Here is a 24,150-nt window from a genome sequence, read left to right on the forward strand (position 1 = left end):
AAGAGAGCCTAATATTAGTGTGAGTGTTTCTAAGGGAACGTAGGAAGGAACTCACCGTTCGGAGCAGCAGAGAAAATCCACATGGGAAACATGGTTCAGAGGTTAAAGACTACAATAAAAACCTGCGATTTCATTCAATTCTGTTTGTGTAGCCTCATGTTTGAGAGGGCTTAACAACCTCCACCCTCCTCCGACCTCTGACCCCATAAAGCCTGGTAGGGAGCGATGGAACCAGGAAGCTCCCCGCTGACCCCCGCTTACCCTCCGTGGTGTAACAGGCTCCATAAATCACCCCCTCCATCACGCCGCTGCACACGAGGCGGGCGACCTCAATGGCTTCCAACAGCTCGGCCCAGCGGGGGCTCGGGGGGGTGACGGAGTGGACCATTAGCGGTGGTATTCAGGGCCCGCAGCACATCGCAATAAGTCTGCTGTCTCCTTAGTGCAGTTTCATACGTTCATTTCTTCCATCTTTAATGTCACCTGAAGGCCGAAGCAATCCTCTCTGCATAGTCACGACAACACGGAGGCGTTTAGATCTATGAGGTCGCAATCAAAACCGCTGCTGTGTTCATGCTGAATGAAGGGGGGGGGGGGCACTAAATGGGTCAAAGTATTTCTTCTTCTCCCTCTGCCTTTAAATCATTTATCACTCAATGAATCAGTTAATTCAGAGGACAGTTCTGTGCTGAACTCTTTTCACTTTTCCTTCATTTATATATGTAGCTTCTGCAATGTAGCATGTAGCTGGCTGGTTAGCTAGCTCGCTAGTTCTCTACAGCGTTTACTAGAAGTGAGCCTGGCTGAGGGATTTCGGTCTGGGTTGCTTTTAACTTTGTGTTAAAGCTGCATTCTCTGTAGTGACCAGCAGGGGGCGACTCCTCTGCTCCCATAGACGTCTATGAGGAAATGACTCTACTTCTCTGTAGTGACCAGCAGGGGGCGACTCCTCTGCTCCCATAGACGTCTATGAGGAAATGACTCTACTTCTCTGTAGTGACCAGCAGGGGGCGACTCCTCTGCTCCCATAGACGTCTATGAGGAAATGACTCTACTTCTCTGTAGTGACCAGCAGGGGGCGACTCCTCTGCTCCCATAGACGTCTATGAGGAAATGACTCTACTTCTCTGTAGTGACCAGCAGGGGGCGACTCCTCTGCTCCCATAGACGTCTATGAGGAAATGACTCTACTTCTCTGTAGTGACCAGCAGGGGGCGACTCCTCTGCTCCCATAGACGTCTATGAGCAAATGACTCTACTTCTCTGTGGTGACCAGCAGGGGGCGACTCCTCTGCTCCCATAGACGTCCATGATATGTGTTAATTATTAATCAGCCGCCATTTAGATGTCATGTGTGCGGCCCAAGGGCACGGTGACGGGGATTGGACCCCGCGGGCGCCACCGGGTTGGAGGCTTCAGACTAGAAGCACATGAAGCCTTTAAAGAACGCTCCACAGCTACAAGGTACGGGGAAACGTGTTGTCTAGTGGTGGTCTTCTTCTTCATGCTGTGTGTGATGTATTTACAAGTGGGGGGGTGGAGGGGGGGGAGGTATATAAACCAGCACAAGAGACACGGAGCCGGGGCAGCTGGGAAAATTAACCCAACTTTTATTAAACTGAAAGGAACTTTTCTCTTTTAATTCCAGACTCTTTTCCAAAGAACAAAACCTTCTGTTGATTTGAGAAGTTTCTTACATTTGATATGAATATTTAATATAATAATCATATTTATTTAAGTCTCAGTGGAACATCTGGTCCTCTTCGGCCCTAAAAACTAACATCACATCACTGCTCAGATTATACAACTCCCGCGCTGAAACCGTGCACATTTAGACACCAGGTGTGTTCGCACACGTCCTCCACATGTTGCAGAAGGTCCACTTCCTGTGGAGGTGAAGAGCTCCTTGTTTCTCCCTCGTCACAGTTTGCCGCACATCTTCGTCAGGCATCTCTGCTTCAGATCTGAGGAGGAGGAGGAGAGGAGGGTCACCAGCAGGTAAATGAGGTCATCTCAGGGGGTCGAAGGTCACCTCAAAACCCAGAAGACCTGCAAGCCCCAAAGATCACAAACACGCCGTCCACCTTTCTACTAACACCTGCAGCATCTACGAGCAGCTAACCAGGACCACTTGACCAACAGCAGATTTACTTCTGGAGAAGGAGACTCTGCGGACGCGCCGACACACCTCCAGCGTGTGCTTCTCGTACCACAGGTGGTCCTCACAGTATCTGATGGATGAGAAGATCTGTTAGCTCACCCGCAGAACATCACAAGATCAGCACCAGGAAAACACTGCAGTCTTTCTCTCGAAGAGATGAAGATTATTTGGGGATAGTTTTAAAAAACATCGTTTTAATTGAATTTAATGTTATTTTGAGTGTACATATGATGTCTGCAATGGGACTTAATTGATTAACATGGATTCTTTCCTCCATCACAGCAGACACCTTTTGATGGGCGTCCTGTGGCCCGAGGGTCTGCAGAGGCACTGAGAGAAAAACTTGCAGAGCTCCAGGACGCAGGGCTGCAGCTTGTGAGCGCCGACTGTGGAGGTGGAGGAGGTGGAGGCGTCGGTCAGCTCGGGCCTCCTCCATGGACAACCTCTCAACAGACAGAGCCAGAGTCATTAATGCTGCTTCACCAAAACCAAGAACTTCATCACAGAACCTCTGGAGGGGATCAGGAGATGTATCAACGTTTGCAATTAATCAATTCACGACTAACAAAACTCTTTGACAATATTTACTGTCACGTAACAAAGAACTCAACATATATGTGTGACTGCAAATATTAATTAACTAAATAAAGGTTGCATTACAAAAATAAAGTGAAAATGTCTTCATGTTCAAATAAAGTGATTAAAATAACAGCTTGAATTTCCCCTTTTCTCGACAGTCTCAGCAAATTATGAATAATGAATCTAAACACATTTTAACACTTGAACCGTTTTTAATAGAACATATATATATATATATATATATATATATATATATATATATATATATATATATATATATATATATATATATATACATATAAAGGCCTTTATGAAGGTCTGCGGTTAAACCTGGTCTGAATGCATCAGGTTCTCCTCCTCGCGTTCTGAGCTCATGAGACGCTGGTTTGGTGCTGCAGTGGGAAGTATTGAGGATTGGATGCTCTACTTTCGCTGTCCGCGTCTCTTTTTGCAGAGCGCCATTTGTTCCTCATGTTTCTCTCCGTCTCCTTATCGTCTTTTTCTCAAATGTGACCATCTCTCCTTTCTTCCTACCGCCTTGTTATTTGTAATTTGCCGCTACCTCTCACGTCTGTCCGCAGTATTGAGACGACATCGTCCTGCCTGGAATGCAAAGACCGGATTGGTCGATTGTTATCACGTGGGAGGATTTAACTCAAATGCTATTGGCCGGTGCTTTAAAGCCACTCCTGCAGCCTGATCCACTCTTCACGCACACAACACGTGTGTGTCTGCGTGCATGTGTGTGTGTTCGTGTGCATGTGTGTGTGTTTGTGTGCATGTGTGTGAGTGTGTTTGTGTGCATGTCGTGGGGTCGTCGTGGCGCAGGGGTTAGAGGGGGTGTGCTGGGAAGCACAAGGTTGGTGGTTCGATTACAAGCTGCCCCATGTTCCATGCCGAAGTGTCCCTGAGCAAGACACCAAACCCCTAATTGCTCCCCAGGCATAAATGTGAAAAGCCATGGGTTTAAAGTGTAATGTAAGTCGCTTTGGATAAAAGCGTCTGCTAAATGACATGTAATGTAATGTAATGTAATGTAATGTCTGAGTGTGTTTGTGTGCATGTGTGTGAGTGTGTTTGTGTGCATGTGTGAGTGTGTTTGTTTGCGTGTGTGTGTGTTTGTGTGCGTGTGTATGTGTGTGAGTGTGTTTGTTTGCATGTGTGTGTGTGTTTGTGTGCATGTCTGAGTGTGTTTGTATGCATGTGTGTGAGTGTGTTTGTGTGCATGTCTGAGTGTGCGTGAGTGTGTTTGTGCGTGAGTGTGTTTGTGTGTGAGTGAGTGTGTTTGTGTGCATGTGTGAGTGTGTTTGTGTGCATGTGTGAGTGTGTTTGTGTGTGTGACTGTGTTTGTGTGCATGTGTGTGAGTGTGTGTGCATGGTGTGTGACTGTGTTTGTGTGCATGTGTGTGAGTGTGTGAGTGTGTGAGTGTGTTTGTGTGCATGTGTGAGTGTGTTTGTGTGCATGTGTGTGTGTCGCCACAGACGATCATTTTTACTGCACACTAATTCCTTGGTGACAAACGGCGGCCTTCCGTCTGTTGCTAGGCAGAAGTGGGGGTTTGGGGGGGGGGGTTACTGCAGTGAGACCTTACTGCCCCCTAGTGGTTGGATGGGAATGTTAAACAGTGTTCTTCAGTTTCTACTGATTAATGTTTGTTACATGCAAATGATGACAGCAGCAAACAATGACAATGACGCAAGAGCTTTGTTACGTTCACTTTTATGAGAATTGATCTTTTTGTGAATTCTCTTTTTGTGAGATCTACTCAATAGTCTCCTTTTAAAAAGCATCAGTGATTCCTGCTTCAGAATCATCTGATTTCTTTTCCCGCCAACAGAGAAGAGACGCCAGACATTCGCAGCTTAAAACCATCAAAGCTTTCACACAAAGGGGGGGGTCTGCGTTACCATAGCGACTATCTTAGCCTCCTGTACGGCTCCCTCTCTCCTTCCCATGCTCTGTCAAACGCACAGACACACACACGCACACACACACACACACACACACACTCACACACGCGCGCACACACAGGAATTGAATATCCGTCAATGACTCCAGGAGTGACAGTTATTGCATTTGATGTGATTAAAGCTGCTTTTCCCCCCAAAAACCCCTCCAGATGTTATCTATGGGAAAAATGTCCACCTGCACTTCACATCTTTCAAATGGCCTCTCTTCATCCCTTCAAGGTCCTTTAGGACTATTGGGATTTGTATTCTTACAGTCAATCGTCAATCGTCAATAATGACAGAAATTGTCATTTGGGTCACGGTCCGCTTTGAGCTTTCACTTTTATTTGATATAATTACAGCGTGCAGCACGTCTTCTATTGAGTATCTGCATTGTCTGATTAGAGACTTACTGATAGCAAATTATCAGAAGGAAAATGTGTTATTTGTTGGTTTAAAGATTTCACAAATGAAATAATTCATTTAATACGAAGCTAATGTCTGCTGGCGTTCATACAAACACGTACACCTGATGCATAAAGACTCCTAAAGAGGAACATCAGCATCGGCACCACCAGCTAAGAGTAACTTCCCCATCGAGGGTTGACTATTGAACGTGTTAGTCGGGTGTGTGTGACTCATCCATCCTTCATCTGGTTTGTATCCACGGACGTGTCAGAAGCTGTGCCGTGCACCCATGAATCCAGGGCGCTGTCCGTGGTGCTGAAGTAGCAGATGGACGTTCCTCCCTTTCTTTTAGCTTGGGCTTGGTTGTGTAATAGTCTCTAAACTATACTGTCAAGGTCCCTCTTCTGATTGAGAATTAACAAATGAGATGCTTCACATACTTCCAGTTGACCTTCATATGCAACACCAACGTACAGATTGGGCATTTCATCAACTATTGTGTATTTACCTGGTTTTTGTTTTTCCACAGACTTGCTGGCTGTTGTAGTTATCCAGTTTGGAGCTCCTTTAGTCTTTCGGTCCACCGTAGGGTCTGCTGAGGATCTCTGGGTGGTTGTACTTGGCTGGTGTGTAGATGTGATTAACCGGGTCAGATTAAAAACTGGTAACAACGATGTGGGTTCGGTTGAAGCTGTGGCCAGTTGGGTTGTGCTTGTAATAGATGGAGCTCCATCTATGGTTGATGGAGCTGGTATTGTGGTAGATGGAGCTTCTACTGTGGTAGATGGAGCTTTGTCTATGGTTGATGGAGCTGGTACTGTGGTAGATGGAGCTCTCTCTATGGTTGATGGAGCTGGTACTGTGGTAGATGGAGCTTCTACTGTTGTAGATGGAGCTTTGTCTATGGTTGGTGGAGCTGGTACTGTGGTAGATGGAGCTCTCTCTATGGCTGATGGAGCTGGTACTGTGGTAGATGGAGCTTTGTCTATGGTTGGTGGAGCTGGTACTGTGGTAGATAGAGCTCCATCTATGGTTGATGGAGCTGGTATTGTGGTAGATGGAGCTTTGTCTATGGTTGGTGGAGCCGGTACTGTGGTAGATGGAGCTCTCTCTATGGTTGATGGAGCTGGTACTGTGGTAGATGGAGCTTCTACTGTGGTAGATGGAGCTTTGTCTATGGTTGGTGGAGCTGGTACTGTGGTAGATGGAGCTCCAGCTATGGTTGATAGAGCTGGTATTGTGGTAGATGGAGCTCTCTCTATGGTTGATGGAGCTGGTCCTGTGGTAGATGGAGCTTTGTCTATAGTTGGTGGAGCTGGTACTGTGGTAGATGGAGCTCCATCTATGGTTGGTGGAGCTGGTATTGTGGTAGATGGAGCTTTCTCTATGGTTAATGGAGCTGGTACTGTGGTAGATGGAGCTCCATCTATGGTTGATGGAGCTGGTATTGTGGTAGATGGAGCTTTGTCTATGGTTGGTGGAGCTAGTACTGTGGTAGATGGAGCTCTCTCTATGGTTGGTGGAGCTAGTACTGTGGTAGATGGAGCTCTCTCTATGGTTGGTGGAGCTAGTACTGTGGTAGATGGAGCTCCGTCCATGGTTGGTGAAACTGATACTGTGGTAGATGGAGCTCTCTCTATGGTTGATGGAGCTGGTCCTGTGGTAGATGGAGCTTTGTCTATAGTTGGTGGAGCTGGTACTGTGGTAGATGGAGCTCCATCTATGGTTGGTGGAGCTGGTACTGTGGTAGATGGAGCTTTCTCTATGGTTAATGGAGCTGGTACTGTGGTAGATGGAGCTCCATCTATGGTTGATGGAGCTGGTATTGTGGTAGATGGAGCTTTGTCTATGGTTGGTGGAGCTAGTACTGTGGTAGATGGAGCTCTCTCTATGGTTGGTGGAGCTAGTACTGTGGTAGATGGAGCTCTCTCTATGGTTGGTGGAGCTAGTACTGTGGTAGATGGAGCTCCGTCCATGGTTGGTGAAACTGATACTGTGGTAGATGGAGCTCTCTCTATGGTTGATGGAGGTGGTACTGTGGTAGATGGAGATCCGTCTATGGTTGGTGGAGCTGGTACTGTGGTAGATGGAGCTCTCTCTATGGTTGATGGAGGTGGTACTGTGGTAGATGGAGCTCTCTCTATGGTTGGTGGAGCTGGTACTGTGGTAGATGGAGATCCGTCTATGGTTGGTGGAGCTGGTACTGTGGTAGATGGAGCTCCGTCTATGGTTGGTGAAACTGGTACTGTGGTAGATGGAGCTCCGTCTATGGTTGGTGAAACTGGTATTGTGGCAGATGGAGCTCTCTCTATGGTTGATGGAGCTGGTACTGTGGTAGATGGAGCTCTCTCTATGGTTGATGGAGGTGGTACTGTGGTAGATGGAGCTCTCTCTATGGTTGGTGGAGCTGGTACTGTGGTAGATGGAGATCCGTCTATGGTTGGTGGAGCTGGTACTGTGGTAGATGGAGCTCTCTCTATGGTTGGTGGAGCTGGTACTGTGGTAGATGGAGATCCGTCTATGGTTGGTGGAGCTGGTACTGTGGTAGATGGAGCTCCGTCTATGGTTGGTGAAACTGGTACTGTGGCAGATGGAGCTCCGTCTATGGTTGGTGAAACTGGTATTGTGGCAGATGGAGCTCTCTCTATGGTTGATGGAGCTGGTACTGTGGTAGATGGAGCTCCGTCTATGGTTGGTGGAGCTGGTACTGTGGTAGATGGAGCTCCGTCTATGGTTGGTGGAGCTGGTACTGTGGTAGATGGAGCTCCGTCTATGGTTGGTGAAACTGGTACTGTGGTAGATGGAGCTCTCTCTATGGTTGATGGAGCTGGTACTGTGGTAGATGGAGCTCTCTCTATGGTTGGTGGAGCTGGTACTGTGGTAGATGGAGATCCGTCTATGGTTGGTGGAGCTGGTACTGTGGTAGATGGAGCTCTCTCTATGGTTGGTGGAGCTGGTACTGTGGTAGATGGAGCTCTCTCTATGGTTGGTGGAGCTGGTGAAGCTACGTCTGTGGTAGAGAGAGCAGGTACTGTTGTAGACGGAGCTCCGTTTGTGGTTGATAGGGCTCGCAGTATGATGGGTAGAACTCGTATTGATGAAGCGTTTTCTGAGGTTACTTTTGTAGATGTGGTTGATGGAGGTTCTACAGTCATTGATGGAGCTCCTGTTATGGTTGATGGAGCTTTTATTGTGGTTGATGTGAACCCACCCAGGGTTGGAGCTGCTGCTCCAGAGGCAGTAGTGACCCTCAGTGTGGAGGTGGGTGGGGCTGCTGTGATTGGCTGTGAGATGGCCCCTCCTCCTGGACCTCTCTGTGGTGTCTCCGCCCTGGTTTGACCGTGAAGCGTGAAGGTCGCTGGCTGTTGGTCGCTGGTCTTCTTTTTCTCTGACGGAGCAGCTGGTGAAACTGACGAAGCACAAAGGAGGCGAAGAGGAAGTCAGAAAGAAAAAAGAACAACACGAGACATCGTGATGATGCTTCTATGTTGCACTATTACTGATTCTAGTTCTACAACTTACATGATCTTTCACAAGCAGCAGTATATTTTTTTATTTTTTGCTTAAATAACATTTGCATTTCAAGAACCCTGTCAGACCTACAGTGGAGCTTCAGATTATGTGAACTCTGAGACCTTGCTAATAACTGCTAACAGAAACACACAAAGGTGCAACATTCAATAGCAGGAAGAAGCAGAAGCTCATTCCTGTTCACAGCTTCCATAAGAGGAGACCCCTCAGAAGCCGACCCCCCCACAGACCCACCGTGTGCGGTGGAGTGGACTCGGCTGGAGCTCATCCCAGATGGAGATGTTTGTGTCCCATTGGAAGGCAGCTCGATCCATCCTGGGTTACAAATAGATGAGAAGATGTGAGAAGATGTGAGAGGCTCTCCAAGCGTCCTGAAGGTCAACAGAGGCCTTTTCTTCTTTTTTCTACTCACTGACGGGGAGCCTGAAGGAGGACACGTTGCCTACTGGAGAGGAGAGAAGAAAGGTTGGGGAGCAGAAGAGGAACCTGTGGAAGGTGTTACTCCTCGTGCTCAATGCAGCATCATCACGTCTCTAGTCATCATCATCGTCCCCCATGTTGTTTTTCATAAGCCTCAGTGGCGAATAGTGCGCGACGCTCCGAAATCATAAATGATGGAGAACTTTAATCTCATATTCGTGTTAGAGGGATCTGTCTGAACTCCTACTCATTTATTATGTTTTATTTATATCCACCGTCCACAACAAATAAACCAATAAAGACAAAAAGAAAAATGAGGCGTGACTTAATGTGTGAGTCATCCGTGAATGTTGATAGAAAACATCTGCAGCCATTTTAAATAATGAAACACTAAACAAGTCACACGAGCATCACGAGCTGCAGGAAAGCTGTTTTTAATAAGCTGATAATATTAAACTGAACTGCCAATCATTAATGAATGTATTCATGTATAAATGAGGATGAATATCATACATTCTATATTGTTATAAGATAAAATATGATTAAACAACATTTTTATAACTAAATATTATTTTATTCTGTGATATTAATTTTTCTTGAGTATTTGGAGTGTTGTTGGCTCAGCTTCTACACCGAGCCAACACTGCCACCAGGTGGTCCTCAGAGAACATGACACCACGTAGTCCTCAGAGACCATGACACCACGTAGTCTTCTTGAGACCATGACACCAGGTGGTCCTCAGAGGCCACGAGACCAGGTAGTCCTCAGAGACCATGACACCACGTAGTCTTCTTGAAACCATGACACCAGATGGTCCTCAGAGACCATGACACCACGTAGTCTTCTTGAGATCATGACACCAGATGGTCCTCAGAGACCATGACACCACGTAGTCTTCTTGAGACCATGACACCAGATGGTTCTCAGAGACCACGAGACCAGGTAGTCCTCAGAGACCATGACACCACGTAGTCTTCTTGAGACCATGACACCAGATGGTCCTCAGAGACCATGACACCACGTAGTCTTCTTGAGACCATGACACCAGATGGTTCTCAGAGACCACGAGACCAGGTAGTTCTCAGAGACAATGACACCACGTAGTCTTCTTGAGACCATGACACCAGATGGTACTCAGAGACCACAAAACCAGGTAGTCCTCAGAGACCATGACACCACGTAATCTTCTTGAGACCATGACACCAGATGGTCCTCAGAGACCATGACACCACGTAGTCTTCTTGAGACCATGACACCAGATGGTCCTCAGAGACCACGAGACCAGGTTGTCCTCAGAGACCATGACACCACGTAGTCTTCTTGAGACCATGACACCAGATGGTCCTCAGAGACCATGACACCACGTAGTCTTCTTGAGACCATGACACCAGATGGTCCTCAGAGACCACGAGACCAGGTAGTCCTCAGAGACCATGACACCACGTAGTCTTCTTGAGACCATGACACCAGATGGTCCTCAGAGACCATGACACCACGTAGTCTTCTTGAGACCATGACACCAGATGGTTCTCAGAGACCATGACACCACGTAGTCTTCTTGAGACCATGACACCAGATGGTTCTCAGAGACCACGAGACCAGGTAGTCGTCAGAGACCACGACACCAGATGGTCCTCAGAGACCATGACACCACGTAGTCTTCTTGAGACCATGACACCAGATGGTTCTCAGAGACCATGACACCAGAGAGAGAGATGGGCTAAAGGGAAACCTCTGTGGGGTCCTTCCACGATGGTCTGGTTGAAAAGCGGCGTGATGGAGCCCTCCTCCCACAGACGGGGCTCCTGTCTGCCTGCAGGACACACACACAGACACACACTCACACACACACACAGACACACATACACTATTTACGCGTTTAAAGATTCCTGTCCTTCCATCCGGTCGCTTTCTTTAATGCTTTGTGTGACTGCAGTTAAAAATAGTTTAAAAATAGTTTCAATGTGCCGGGTTTGATTTCAATCATGCAGATGTCGACACTGACCTGGACCCTGACCTGGACCCTGACCTGGACCCTGACCTGGACCCTGACCTAGACCCTGACCTGGACCCTGCAGAGATCTACTCACCCGTCTTACCTGCCATCACACAGATGTAGATACAGTCTGAATGGTTCCTCTGGCTTACTGAGACACACAAGCACAAAACACATAGACTCTGTATAGATATACACATAAATATACACTATACATACTGTATATATATATATATATAGGAGACACATGCTTTGGAGTTCTGACCTCACACCCACCTGATAATATGGAGGCGGATTTAAAGAGCTCTTGAAGGTAACTGGTAGAGTTTCCCATCACGTCCAGCAGGATGGCCGTGAAGTCTGCGGGGGGGGCGGGGGGGGGAGGGTCACTGACATACTGAACTGCGTAAAGTCACATGACACCCAGAGATGAGCTCACCTGTGAGGTCGTTGGTCTCGTTGGTGACACAGTAGCAGAACCTTCTCCTGAACTTGTTGTTGCTCTCCAGGCTTCTGATGCTTGATACTGTAAAAAGGTTCAGAGATGATTCCATCTCTGCTCTCTGACCTGCTGGGAACATTTAGCCGGATTGGAGGCAGAAAAAGACCTTCAAGCAGCCTTTACAGTCTCTATGGTCAAGTTAAGTAAAAGGATTATTACTGTTTTTAATTCGGGGACATACAGACATAAAGAGGAAGACCCACATTCAGGGCTCAGGCTGCACATTACACATTTATTTTTGAAACTTTTAACCAACACTGCACAGCTCATCATGTCTCAGACCTCGTCAACGGATCAGAAGCCGTATTGAGCATCAGATATTATTTCAATAACTTAACACAGCTCACTGCAGGCAGCGACACCTCCAGCCCACCGGGTGGCGCTGCTGACTGCAGGCCTTTAGAGTATTGTGTATACACAGTATTATAGAGAGTATTGTGCACAAAGAGTATTACACACAGAGGTCTTCAACAGGGGGTCTGCAAAGGTTCTGCAGGGGGGGTCGCAAAATGTTTGTTTGATTAGACTATATGTTTTTTTTTTCCAACCAATTGTTTTTCCACAAATTGAAATGTCTTCAGAATCAGAATTGTATTTATTGTCTTTAAATACACATGAATCCAACATGTTGTAGAAACGGATAAATTGATGGAGGAGACGTTGTCTTCGGTCCCTCAGCAGCTCTCAAGCTGGACACCGGTTCACTCATCACGCTGATACGACATCACAGCCAATCAGATCCATTCATGCTCACGTCTAAAGAGCGAAGATCTCAAAGATAAAAGATGGAGGACCAAACTCCGTAGAATAGTCCCCGCTCCATCTCGCCATCGGTTTGGGGGTCCTTGGCCTGAAGAGCGTTGAGGACCCCTGGTGTAGAGGGTTGTGCGTACTTACTGTTGTAGAGCAGCAGGGTGAGCTTATGCAGAGCCAGAGAGCTGTAGGACGTCACGCTGAGGAGGGAGAAGAGCTGCCGGGAGCCTGGAGGACCGAGCAGAGACAACGACGTGACCTCACCGTGCTTCTGGACCTCTAATAGAGTCACATTGATCCTCGCTGGAGTGAGGCGACGCGCTGAGTGAGCGATATGCTGATGAGAGTATTTAGAGGAATGATGAGAGCGTTTCAACGTGTGCTTGTGACGTAAATACACATTCACGTTTATTACAAAAGTGATCAACATTCCCTGAAAGGAAACTGTGGTGAGCCGTCTTCTCTAGACCAGCAGAAGATAAAGACCGTGTTGCATCACCTCCACCTTCACACATAAAGGGTTCTGAGTCAACTGGCCCTTCGATGCGCGCAGGAACGATGTCACGGCGACGTACCCGACTGGCTCGCGTTCACTAAAGTATTGACCAGGGGGGTGAGGTCGATGGCAGCCGGGTCCAAGTGCTCCGCTGGGACTTCTGGGAAATAAAAGCAGACGGTAAAGTCAATGGCAGCTTATTCTGGTTCTAATCTCCATTATGGAATTAGCCGCATCAGCAGAATGTGTCCATTTGTGTCCTGAGAGGATTGAGTCCTCGGGGTGAAAGTTACTAACGTAGCTTCACCAGTGATGTCATCCATTCATCTTCGCTGTTATGAAACCTGTTCTAATCAATTCACATAAATTACAACTTGTATGATGATGATGAAGACATGAGGAAGACCTGTGGAGTCCAGGACGTCTCTTCTGTGTCTCACGTCTCGCCGTCCGTCTCTCAGCGCTGAGAATCAAACCAAGAAATGAAACATTCTTCACTAACGGTGAATTTTGTTACATTGTGTGAAAAGTGGCATCAAACAAAATGTGGATGAATTATATTAAATAATTCAGTTAAAACCTAATCGGAGCGACATTATCATTTAGTTTTTAATTACACTCAAATGACGAGTTCCAGAAGGTGGAGAGTCTCCAACCACGTGTTGGACGAAGCAGCACCGGATTGTGATTATTATTGAGGTGACCCACCTTGGCTGAAGAGGACCAGCAGCGCCGCCGTGCACACGGCGAGGGCGGGACGCAGGCGAGGCCGCCGCGCTGCTCTCTGGGAATCCGCCATGACGGAGGCGAGGAGCCGCCGGAGCCTGAAGGACCCGCGGGCCGCCATCGGGCCCCCCGCCCGCTCGGCCCCGCGCCTCAGGAGAGAAAGGCCCGCAGCCGTGAAGGACATTTCCTCTTCCGTCCTGACTCTCCGCGATGACGTCACGATGACGTCATGGGCGTTCACTGCTCGCCAGTGGAACCAGTGGAACCAGTGGACGGCGGCTCCCTGGAGGCCGAGGTGAAGCTACTGATAACAACACGTTTATTATTCCTTAATCCGGAGGATCAAACACCTCGACCCCCCCAGGGAGACAAAAGTCATTTAGTTCAAAAGTGATTAACTAACTTTAGTTCAACTGAACTTATTGACTGTATTAGAAGAAATCAACAATAAAGGTTTTATTTACACTTAAAAATAGAACAAAATCTAAAAATGACATGCATGAAAATGTTTGGTTGTCCCCTTAAATTATTTCCTGATATTTCCGTGTGCTGTTGTTTATGATCTGCACCATATTGTCAACATTTAAAGAAAAGTGCAAAACAATTTACATCTTGTTGAATAGATCAACATGCCGAGATGTTTATTATTAATGCTACAAATGACTAAGTGAAGAAGTAAAGTGTAGAGAGAGAATCAGACTATGAGACCTTCCAGAATATATATTATATTATCATATAATCATATTATCTTATTATCATATAATCATATAATCATATTATCATATTATCATATAATCATATTATCATATAATCATATAATCATATAATAATATTATCATATAATCATATAATCAGATAATAATATTATCATATTATCATATAATCATATAATCATATAATTATATAATCATATTATCATATAATCATATTATCATATAATCATATTATCATATTATCATATAATCAGATAATCAGATAATAATATTATCATATTATCATATAATCATATTATCATATAATCGTATAATCATATAATCATATTATCATATAATCATATTATCATATAATCATATAATCATATAATCATATTATCATATAATCATATAATCATATTATCATATTATCATATAATCATATAATCAGATAATAATATTATCATATTATCATATAATCATATAATCATATTATCATATAATCGTATAATCATATTATCATATAATCATATAATCATATTATCATATAATCATTAACGCTGTGACCTCATGAAAGAAATCAGACGACTCACCAGCTGCTCGGAGCCTCCTGCAGACTGTGCAGCACGGAGCTCCCACACACCTATACACGATGGGATTACCCCCCCCCCCCCCTCCCCCCTGCCTCCCGGGACACCAGGGGTTGGCAGCATGTTGGCAGCTCACTGAGCAGCTCTGTGTAAACCCCCCCCCAGAAAAACAAGGTGTCTGGCTGCAGGCACTGATCCCTGACCAGCTGCACTGCAAGAAACACCACAGCCGACTTCTCACAAGAGGATCCACTTCTTCACGCAGACGTTCTGCTTGTACCTCCCTGACTCCACCTGTCCATCAAACGGTGATCAAGTCACCTTTCCTGCTCTCACAGCAGCATGAACATGTGGGAATGAGCCTCTCTGGTTACCTCACGCTCACAGTCCACCTGCTGTCCCCTCCAGCTGCCGGAGGGTTCATGTGGACCTGAAGGTGTCTGAAGGTCTCTGAAGGTCTCTGAACCTGCCACTCCAACCTGCTGGGGGGTCCCTACAGCTGTTGTCCAATCAGCTGCTCCGATCTTCTGGGGCTGCAGCCGTCACGTCTCCATGGGTCTACTTGTACAATAATTTTAAGGTAGTTTTGTGGTGTAAAAGTCCTTGTGCGCATATGAGGAGTCAAACACTTCACAGTCACACAATTTCAATTGAATACTTTATTAATAACTGGTGCGATTGAAAAGACAACAAATTAAAAAAATCATGTATGAATACATTTGCATATTATATCATAAAGTCAAATATTCAAAGTGGTCGAGTACAGATAAGAAATGGTGAGTCATTTTTTTCTTCCAACTAGAATGAGAAAATAAAGCAGAGCTCTGAAGGCCACTAGTTTAAGTTTGTTTAAATGAAACCTAAGAACACACAAAAAGCTGCTGTCAATCAACACGAAGCGATGGAGAGACATTTTTATTTAAAGAGCAGCTGATGATCTTCAACATGCTTCTGTTCTCCTTTTTCCTTCACGTCTCCAAGGCGATGGTCTCTGAGACAAAGTGACAGAAGCTTTGTGTCGATGTGGTGCAGGTTCATGTTTAATATCTTAATATCGAGGATAGAATCGTCTGGCTAAACATGTTAAACATGCTAAATGCTAAACATGTTAAACATGTTTAAGCTTTTGGCACTTTTTTCAAGTGGCTCTCCACCACTTCATTGTCCACCGAAGAAAACACAACACAACTTGTGAGGGACACATGATGGATGATGAACGGCCTCCCAGCATGAATTCATCAAGTTGACCCACTGGACCGGTGTCACGTCTATATTTCTATTTTACAGGTCGATCCAATGGAAAATTATGAAAATTACTTATTTTCACAACATTATTAAGAATTTGGACTGAAACGTTGGATAATGGAAGAAGGAGAAACGGATCGTGCACGGACTCAACACACCACTGTGCACGTGATGACTTGAGATTAATCCAGAAGTAGTTTGTTTAAATCTGAACAGAAGAGCTGCTGTATTTATCGTATTTTATGTGCCGACCTGAGGAACACGCTGTTCTTCTCAACAAAGACTGAAGACAGAGATTCACAGAGTCTCCTTCCCATAGACCTCTATACAAAGAGAGGAGTCGCCCCCTGGTGGCCGGCAGAGGGAACCTACACTGGTTCCTACACCAGGACGACCACCTCCAGATAAATGATCCCCTGTGGATCTCAGCCAACCTCTCTGGGAGAAAGCTAACTGAACAGAGACGGCTGAAGGCCGCGTTTAGCCTAGCTTAGCATTGAGACTGGGAGCTAAGGGAAGCAGCTAGCCCAGCTCCCCCAAACACAGCAAACCTCCTCCGCCATTCGTCCAAAGCTCTCGGCGGTTTGTCCGTCTGTAACCACGTCGGTTACCGTGTGCGTGAAGCCGTCGCCACGGAAACCACGAGCAGCTCTGACAGCCGGAAAGAGAAAAGCCCGACTAGCGATACAAAAACATTGAAAACTGTAAAAAGGCACAAATCATTCGCAGCAATTAAGACATCTTGAAAACGGCGGGTTGTGTGGAGCTCAGTGATCGGTACGCGGTCACCATGACGACAATCACCCCCTCGACCACACGGACGACCACATGCTCCTCTCCTCTGGAAGTGTACGTACACCTACACGCATGGAAGTACACGCATGGAAGTACACACCTGTGAACTACACACCTGTGAAGTACACACCTGTGAAGTACACACCTTCCACCCAGACTTTCCTCTGAGAATTCTTCCAAGTTGTCGTCACTTACTGGAAGCGGAGCTCAGAAATACACCTGATTTAAATGTAAAAACAAAACTCCTTCGAGGTCGGACGGTCGTCTTCAACAGTATTTAAGAAGTTTCAGGTTGTAATTTGGAGGAAGATATAAAATCTGAAAACAATTCAGTGTGATGTCGAGCATCTTTGATCGTAACACACAAAAAGTTATTTAAAGAACAACAAATGAAATGGAAGCATTTACACTATAAAAAGTAATGCTAGCAGTTCAGTGGTTTGTGCACGCTGCAAAAAGAGACAAAAAGTCAAAATAAGATTCTTGTCGAATCAATTAAGTTTGGTATTTAAAAGTAAATAATGGATTTTACTCCACTTGAGGTTGTTTTGACGCGAGAAAAATCATTTTAGGACATAAAACACCTCATTGTGCTGTTGCTTTTCTACCAATTCATTGAGAATATAAGAAATACATTGTAATCTGCTAAATATTTGGGTTGGTTTTCTTGTCATAATGTCTCGTTCTCGAGTTTTGGAAGACAATTTGAAGTGACAGAAGGAAGCCAGACGTCACGTGGTTCAGTGAATGGAGGAAGGAAAAGGAGAAGAGAAACATCGAGCATCAAGAAGCTACCAAAGAGCATAGAGCAACACCAGGGTGAAGGAGCAGAGGAGCACAAGGAACGTAGGGAGACATCTTCATGGTGTGTGTGTCCATACGACAATTTGTGTTCCGCATCGCAACACAACAGCATGTTTAGGGTCGTTGTTTTTATCTGAACGGGCTTCAGCAGCAGAACATTATGGACTCTGAGACAACGAGATAAACAGAAGAGTTTGGATCAGCTTCACTTCCCACAGCTTCCACACCGGGCTTCAGTGTGAGCGCCGGAGCAACGGGGCGGTGCTTGTTTTAACCGACTCGGAGCGCCGGGCGGGTGGAGTTTTCCACATCTGGAAACTTCACATGAAGTCAAGAATTACATTTATATTTCTGGATTATCTTTTGTTGTAGGAGCCATCTTTAACAAGGAAAACGCACACAAGTCGCAGCATTTAATTGATCATTAACCACATTTGTCCACTTGGCCCATTTCTGAGCTTCTTTTTTATCCTATTTGTGGGCAAATATACTTTTTTTAAAAGTTTTAGAATACTTGCTTAAAGGGTTATTAAGGGTCTTTAAATGGTCTGTTCACGATTCAATAAAATAAAGGCCGACGTGGCTGAAAGGAACATTTAACAATACTGGATGTTTGGTAAATTTGGGTGAATTGTTCTTGTCTTGTCAGATTTACACGTAGATGTTAACGTGGGCACTTTGGTAAAGGCACTGTGTTAAAGTTTAAAGGTATTGATGTCATTTAAAGTCAACAGATACAGAAACGCTTTAGACGGTTTGGTATTGTTGAGTAATTTTCTTTGACCAGAAAGTTATTTTTGCACAAAAAAGCATACATGTGTGAATTTAACCCCCAAAAAGTCAATAAAATAATAGTTTATCTTAGTAGAAGAAACGGTGGAGTCTTTATTTTGCACTTTCAGATTAATATTCCAGTTCATTATACTTAAAAGATGAATACAAGCACGGAGAAATAAAATCATTTTGTAAGTAATTAAAAGAATTCACAGTTTGACCTTTGACTCCCTCTGTTTGGATTGTTGATTTGGCCTAAAATGGAAAAGTTATTTTTGTTTTTGGCTTTAACCAAACTAACGAAGCGGCTGAACTTGCAGAGGAAGCCCGGCGGGGAAGCCCCCCCCCCCCCCCCCCGAAGGTGCTTTGACATGCCGTAGACAGGTATTACATTCGGTATCTAAAGTATTACTGCGGTTCTCCTGTGAAGCTCTTTGTTGCTGCAGACTGAGTCTCAAAGTCCGAAACCTCTTCACCGCTTCAGCCGTTCACAACTGAATCCAGAACGCTGGTCAGAATTTGTGTGTTGGCAGAATTGAGGATTCAACACGAGGAATCTAGACGTCCTCCGTTAATAACCGTAACCAAAGAGACAAATCGATATAAACGGCTCGGTGCAGGATTTATTGTAAGAAAGCATCCATAGCTATAAGACTTACTGTACATGATTACAATACTAAAGTTATTGTTTCTTTGCAGAAAAAATGTGTTTAAACTACAGGGTTATGTTCCTGAATTCATGTGCAAAAGCAGCAGCGATTTAGTGTGTTGAATTCTTTCTTTTTTAGCTGTAGAGTTGTCTGCATAAAGTGTTGAGATACAACTCACGAGCGCAGCGGTGTGCGAGCAAAGAGATTGTGGACAGTCGAGATCCTCGGTCGGGTTTTACAGCACAAACAGCGGTGAAACTCGTCCTTCATGCCCGAGTCTCTCTCTCTCTCTCACTCACATTCACACACTCGTCAAACACACAGGAGACTTTTGGTTCACACCCCCAGAATGCTGCATCGTCATGCAAACCGTGCAAGAAACCATGAACATGTATTCATATAAAAAATAAGTGTTACAAAATGGCATAGCAGGTATACGTGTCCATTCGATCGCTTTCTCCGGTTCCTGATATCTGAACGTCTAAACATGGCATGCGTCACATGCAGTGCGGTTGGCTTTGAGCGATAAAGCTTTTGGGTGGATATAGAATGTATATTAATGTTCTTATTCGAGCTAAATCTCGGAGAAGAGAGCGCTGTACAGTTTTACTTTACAAACTGTCTGTTCGTGTCATTTTTCTGGGCAGTCTGATGCCATGGCTCTCTGTGTGGTCGGTTGGGGAGATCGGCCTGAGAAGGTCGACGACCTCGCAGCATCAAGGCGGGTTCGACCCCCCCCACCCTCTCCCACAGCCCCCTCCAGCGTTGGTTCGGTCCAGAGGTGTGGCTCCGACCCAAGCTGATTTGGGTTTAGAGGCATGGGTTGGATTCAAGGTCTTAACTCAGATTTTGGTGCGGTCGCGCGCACCCCCCCCCCCTCTCAGGGCGGCGTGTTCCACACGGCGTCCCCAAACCCCTCCCCCGTGGAAGAGAGAGGCAGCGCCCCCCCGCTGGGCGTGAAGGGGTCTGTGTCTGTGTCCGTCTCCCCCTCCGCCAGGTAGCTCGGTCTGGGTCTCGTCCAGCTGGCGTCTCCCGATGCCCCCCCGCCCGCCGTGGACAAGTCCCCCACCTCATCCCGCTCCCCCGAGATGCTGAACCCGCTCAGCGAGCGCTCCAGCTCCTCGTGGTTCACCGACAGCATCGAGAGCGGCGAGTCGCCCCCCCGCGCCCCTGTGGTCCTGCCCGGCCCCGCTGACAAGTCCTGCAGGGAGCTGATGGGCAACACGGTGGGGCGCTCGGCGTAGGTGGGCACGGCAGCCGGAGGGCGGCGCTGGTGGAGGAGTGGCGGCGGGGGTTGATGGCCCCCGCCGCCACTCCCTCCGCTCATCTTGCCGACGGGCATCTGGTACGACAAGTGCGGGAACGACTCGGCGTAGTTGAAGAAAACCCGTCGGATCTCACCGGCCCCCGTCGGGTTGCAGGCCTCCAGGGTCATGTGGGCGGCGCCGGCAGAGTCCACCTGCAGGTGCTCGCTGTGCTGGATGTGCATGTCCACCAGGAAGTCCAACTTCTTCTCCATGTCCTCCACCTGAGACAGAGTCACAACCCCAGATGACGGACAGCTTTGGTTCTCCACTGCACATGTTGCTATAAAGGAACTCCGGCCCGTCACGTAGTCCAACACAGAAATGATGAGTCATGGCTGGATTTTATTCATCATTCAGCATTGTCAACTTTGCAATTAGTTGAAAGTTCTTCACAAATCACCGGTTGTTACTGATATTGTGATGAGCTCTACGACCTACGATGTCTTTAGCTGATGAATTTTACTTCAGGATTCAAACCTTTAAAGATTTGCACTCAAGCTGATATTCCTAACAAGGAAAATACCACAGTGTTGGAAGCCTTGGTATTTATCTCACAAGGCGTCTCGGGGGTTTCTTCTCCTCACCTGTCGCTCCACTCGGACAAATCTCCCCATCATGCTCAGGTCTTCCACATCTGGAATGGAGGTGGCTTTGGCCAGGTAGGACTCGTGCCTGGAACACAGGGACACTGAGTAGACTGAACAGACGTGTGAGATCAAGAGGACGACTAGTCCCTGTTGGAACTCCACAAAGTGTACGACATGAAAGCATATTCCCTCAACATTGTGTTGTCTAATAATACTGGAGTGACTGTACCTGGGCGACTGATTGGCCGGGTAGTTAAAGGGCGCTTTGGGGGTTTTCTTTTGTTTGGGGGTGAGGAGGGGTCCAGGGGCGAGAATCATGTCAATCCTTAAAGGAAGAGAAACAGGATGAGATGGAGGAAGGTACATCTGCTTCACTCAAACATCTGCGGGTTGCTGCTGACCTTGTCTGGAGGTATTTAATTCTACAGAGCATGTCCAGGTGTCCGGCAGAGTACTGCTCGATCACGTCCTTCACATCGTAAGGCCTCAAGGTTTCCTTAAACCGCTTCTTATTCAAGAGGAATTGCATGATCCTTCAAGACAAAGACAAAATCCTTTTTTTTATCAAGCTTACAAAGCGCTCTTTATGCAATAATATACGTTCAAACAAAGCTGGCCTGGTGTCACCAGGCCATGAGTTGAGTTAAATAATCCCTCCAGTACCCAGAGAACTTCTGAGAAGTTCTGAGAGGTATTAGAATCAGGGACCCAACCAACTCCAATGGTTCTTGTCCATGAAAGAACTGAATACCGGGTTCAGGTCTTGAGTTAAAACACTTTTAATGACGAGGAAAAGGGGAAACATGAACACACAACAACTAGAGAACCAGTGATTCCATAAATGGAAGTAAGACACACGTACTTGGACCTGGGATCAAAGGCCAGGTACACAGTGCTTGTGGAATGTATATTGGATGAAACCACGTCGTTGAGCCCACCCCGCCGCCCCCTGAGCGCCCTCTTTTGTCACACAGAACTCCCACTTCGAGCCGACTTGAACACCACTCTTTCCAGAGACGGCGGCTGCGGGGGCTTCGCGGTTTGGCAGAAAGTCTTGAGTCCTGAAACTGAAACCCCGGCAGGCCCGAGCATCCCTTTCAGACCCATTCAGACCCCAAAATAATGGTGTGGAGGGAAGCAGCACTTTCACAGCGTTAATCACTCATCTCACAGGCCCTCACACGAGATTGAATGCCTGCATTGTGTCAACGGCGAGGCCTATAGCTTCACCGGCACACTCGCTGGTGTCCTCCTGCAACGTCCAGGCTCTTTGACCAACAGTCTTTTTTGTATTGGCACGTTGTCCTCTGCTTGTGGTGTACCGACACATTGCTGAGTACACTTCTACAATAATACAGTAAGAAAAATAAACCTGTTCATACACGGACCGATTACATTTACTTGACTTCAAGGAGAGAAAAAGCAGCTTAATGCTGTTTTTGTGGGACTCGGCTTGTGGACACGCCATCATGAAATGCACATGTAAAGCTCCTGACCTGACCGCCCTGATGACCAGTTTCAACGTGGGGATCATCTCCTCCATGAGGATGTCCGGGGGGAAGCCCCGCTCCTCTAAGGCTGGTTCTGCCAGGGCTCCGCCATCTGACAGAGAAAAACCACAAAGTTCATGGAAAGTGACGACTTTCACCTAAATCTAATAAACTCAGCGACGTCAGTAGGACTTTATTGGAATACCTTCAGAGCTCTGGCGGAGCGTGTAGGCCTTCATGCGGAAGGCGGTGCGGAAGCGTTCCCGGTTACTGAAGCCGGCCGGTTTGGGCTCCTTGGAGGGGCTTTCCTCGATGGAGTCGGTGTGACCCGTGAGCCTCTTGCCCGTCCCAATCGATGGCCGTGCATTGGGGAGGCGAACGCGCTCAAGTAAACTCAGTTTTTGGCTAAACATGAGACAAAAAATGGGAAAGAGATGCTGATGGAGTATGAGGTGGTCATGATGTACAGTACTACACCATAAAGCAAGACTGAACACAGTAATGTGACACAGTTCTTAACTCATCTCTTAACACAAAACTGATCAACTTGTTATGGCCCCAACTGTTAAGTCACTTCTTTTAACGTCTTCTTGAGAATGAATTTAATTCATTATATTTTGTATAGCCCAAAATCGCAAATTACAAATTTGCCTTAGTGGGCTTTACAGTCTGTACATGTGCGAATTATATCTGAAGAAGGTCTAAAGACTGAAATGTCTCCCATATTCCTACAAGCCAACAGTTTGAAGGACTTCAGCTCCCATCTCAGTGACACGTTGTAATAATCACACCTTTTAATGTACCTCAACTTTGGGGGAAGTTGGTATTTTCGACTTAATTTAGATTGTGATTATAGTGATATATATATTGTGATATATAGACAATAGTTCCAAAACAAAGTTCAGACTTCAAAGCATCTTTACAGATTGTCCCCACCCATTTTTGGCGATATAAGAAGAATCCTTCAGCTGCAACTACTGTACATCTGTAAGGATGTCACAGCCAAAGACCCTTGAGATGATGGGACACGTGTCAAAGCTTCAGGTCAAAACATCCACAAATAACACAGATTCTACCGATTCTACTCATATAGTCCTTCGGCCGAAACACTTTATCGTTCCCGCTAGAACATTCACGTAAAGGTTCCACCTGGAACCCTTTCAGTGTGTGATATCTGTGAAAAGTTCCACTGAGAACGCCCCATGAGAAGTTCTACAGCCTGTTATTGGCGTGCTAATAAGAAACCAGCCAGTGGGTTCTACCCACACTATTTTCAATTCCACCCAAGGGCGGAATCCACCCACCTTTAAAAGTACGCCATGGGTTTAATCTGGAACCCTCAGGGTTCTTTCCATCAATTCAACTCATACTCTTGCAAACATGGCTTAACCAACCCGTTTTATAAAAAGTGTTCCGAGCTTAATTTAACAAAATAAGCCGCTTGGACCTGAAGGTTTTCACCGGGTTTTGTGTCTTTTTTGTGTGTCTTCTCAAGGATCTTCTTGAATCTCACTTTCCTCTCAGAAGAGGCGAAGTCGTGACGCTCTGCTGCCTCGACGTAACAATGCTGTTCTCCTGGCAGGAGAACCTGGTCTCCTGGTCCGTCCAATAGCTGACAATATTTGGCAGCACAAAGACAAGAGCTCCCGGGGTAAAATAAGACTCCTGTGTGCCTTGGAGGAGGCCGAGAGGC

The 24,150-nt window shown here is 46.2% G+C and overlaps 2 protein-coding genes across 2 annotated transcripts in view; both read right to left on the minus strand.

The window, feature by feature from the left end:
* Positions 1 to 1,711: 1,711 nt before the first annotated feature.
* On the minus strand, positions 1,712 to 13,828 carry hhla1 (HHLA1 neighbor of OC90). Its single transcript, XM_078099969.1, has 14 exons — positions 13,506 to 13,828; positions 13,204 to 13,260; positions 12,877 to 12,957; positions 12,446 to 12,529; positions 11,486 to 11,572; positions 11,323 to 11,406; positions 11,141 to 11,197; positions 10,783 to 10,863; positions 9,042 to 9,074; positions 8,864 to 8,944; positions 5,607 to 8,507; positions 2,451 to 2,604; positions 2,152 to 2,231; positions 1,712 to 1,964 (listed from the first exon to the last, which is right to left on the minus strand). The coding sequence occupies exons 1-14, from the start codon at positions 13,705 to 13,707 to the stop codon at positions 1,921 to 1,923; spliced, it is 4,026 nt and encodes a 1,341-aa protein (XP_077956095.1). The 5' UTR covers positions 13,708 to 13,828; the 3' UTR covers positions 1,712 to 1,920.
* Positions 13,829 to 18,510: 4,682 nt separating this feature from the next.
* Positions 18,511 to 24,150, minus strand: part of kcnq3 (potassium voltage-gated channel, KQT-like subfamily, member 3) — a 30,955-nt gene continuing 25,315 nt past the window's right edge. The window contains exons 11-16 of the mRNA XM_078099970.1: positions 22,663 to 22,862; positions 22,464 to 22,569; positions 21,369 to 21,500; positions 21,197 to 21,292; positions 20,965 to 21,052; positions 18,511 to 20,601 (exon numbers count right to left, since the gene is read on the minus strand). Coding sequence (XP_077956096.1) covers positions 19,954 to 20,601; positions 20,965 to 21,052; positions 21,197 to 21,292; positions 21,369 to 21,500; positions 22,464 to 22,569; positions 22,663 to 22,862 — 1,270 coding nt within the window. The 3' untranslated portion in view covers positions 18,511 to 19,953. The remainder of the gene's footprint in view (positions 20,602 to 20,964; positions 21,053 to 21,196; positions 21,293 to 21,368; positions 21,501 to 22,463; positions 22,570 to 22,662; positions 22,863 to 24,150) is intronic.

Source organism: Gasterosteus aculeatus, chromosome 3, assembly GCF_964276395.1.
Source record: "Gasterosteus aculeatus chromosome 3, fGasAcu3.hap1.1, whole genome shotgun sequence".
NCBI lineage: Eukaryota > Metazoa > Chordata > Actinopteri > Perciformes > Gasterosteidae > Gasterosteus > Gasterosteus aculeatus.

Excerpts from the sequence above, each read along its gene's own strand:
- hhla1 (XM_078099969.1), bottom strand. The coding sequence starts at position 13,707 with ATGTCCTTCACGGCTGCGGGCCTTTCTCTCCTGAGGCGCGGGGCCGAG. Across the intron at positions 8,945-9,041 it reads CTCCTTCAGGCTCCCCGTCA|GATGGATCGAGCTGCCTTCC; the intron begins GTGAGTAGAAAA and ends TTTGTAACCCAG. Across the intron at positions 1,965-2,151 it reads CAGAGTCTCCTTCTCCAGAA|ATCTGAAGCAGAGATGCCTG; the intron begins GTAAATCTGCTG and ends CCTCCTCCTCAG.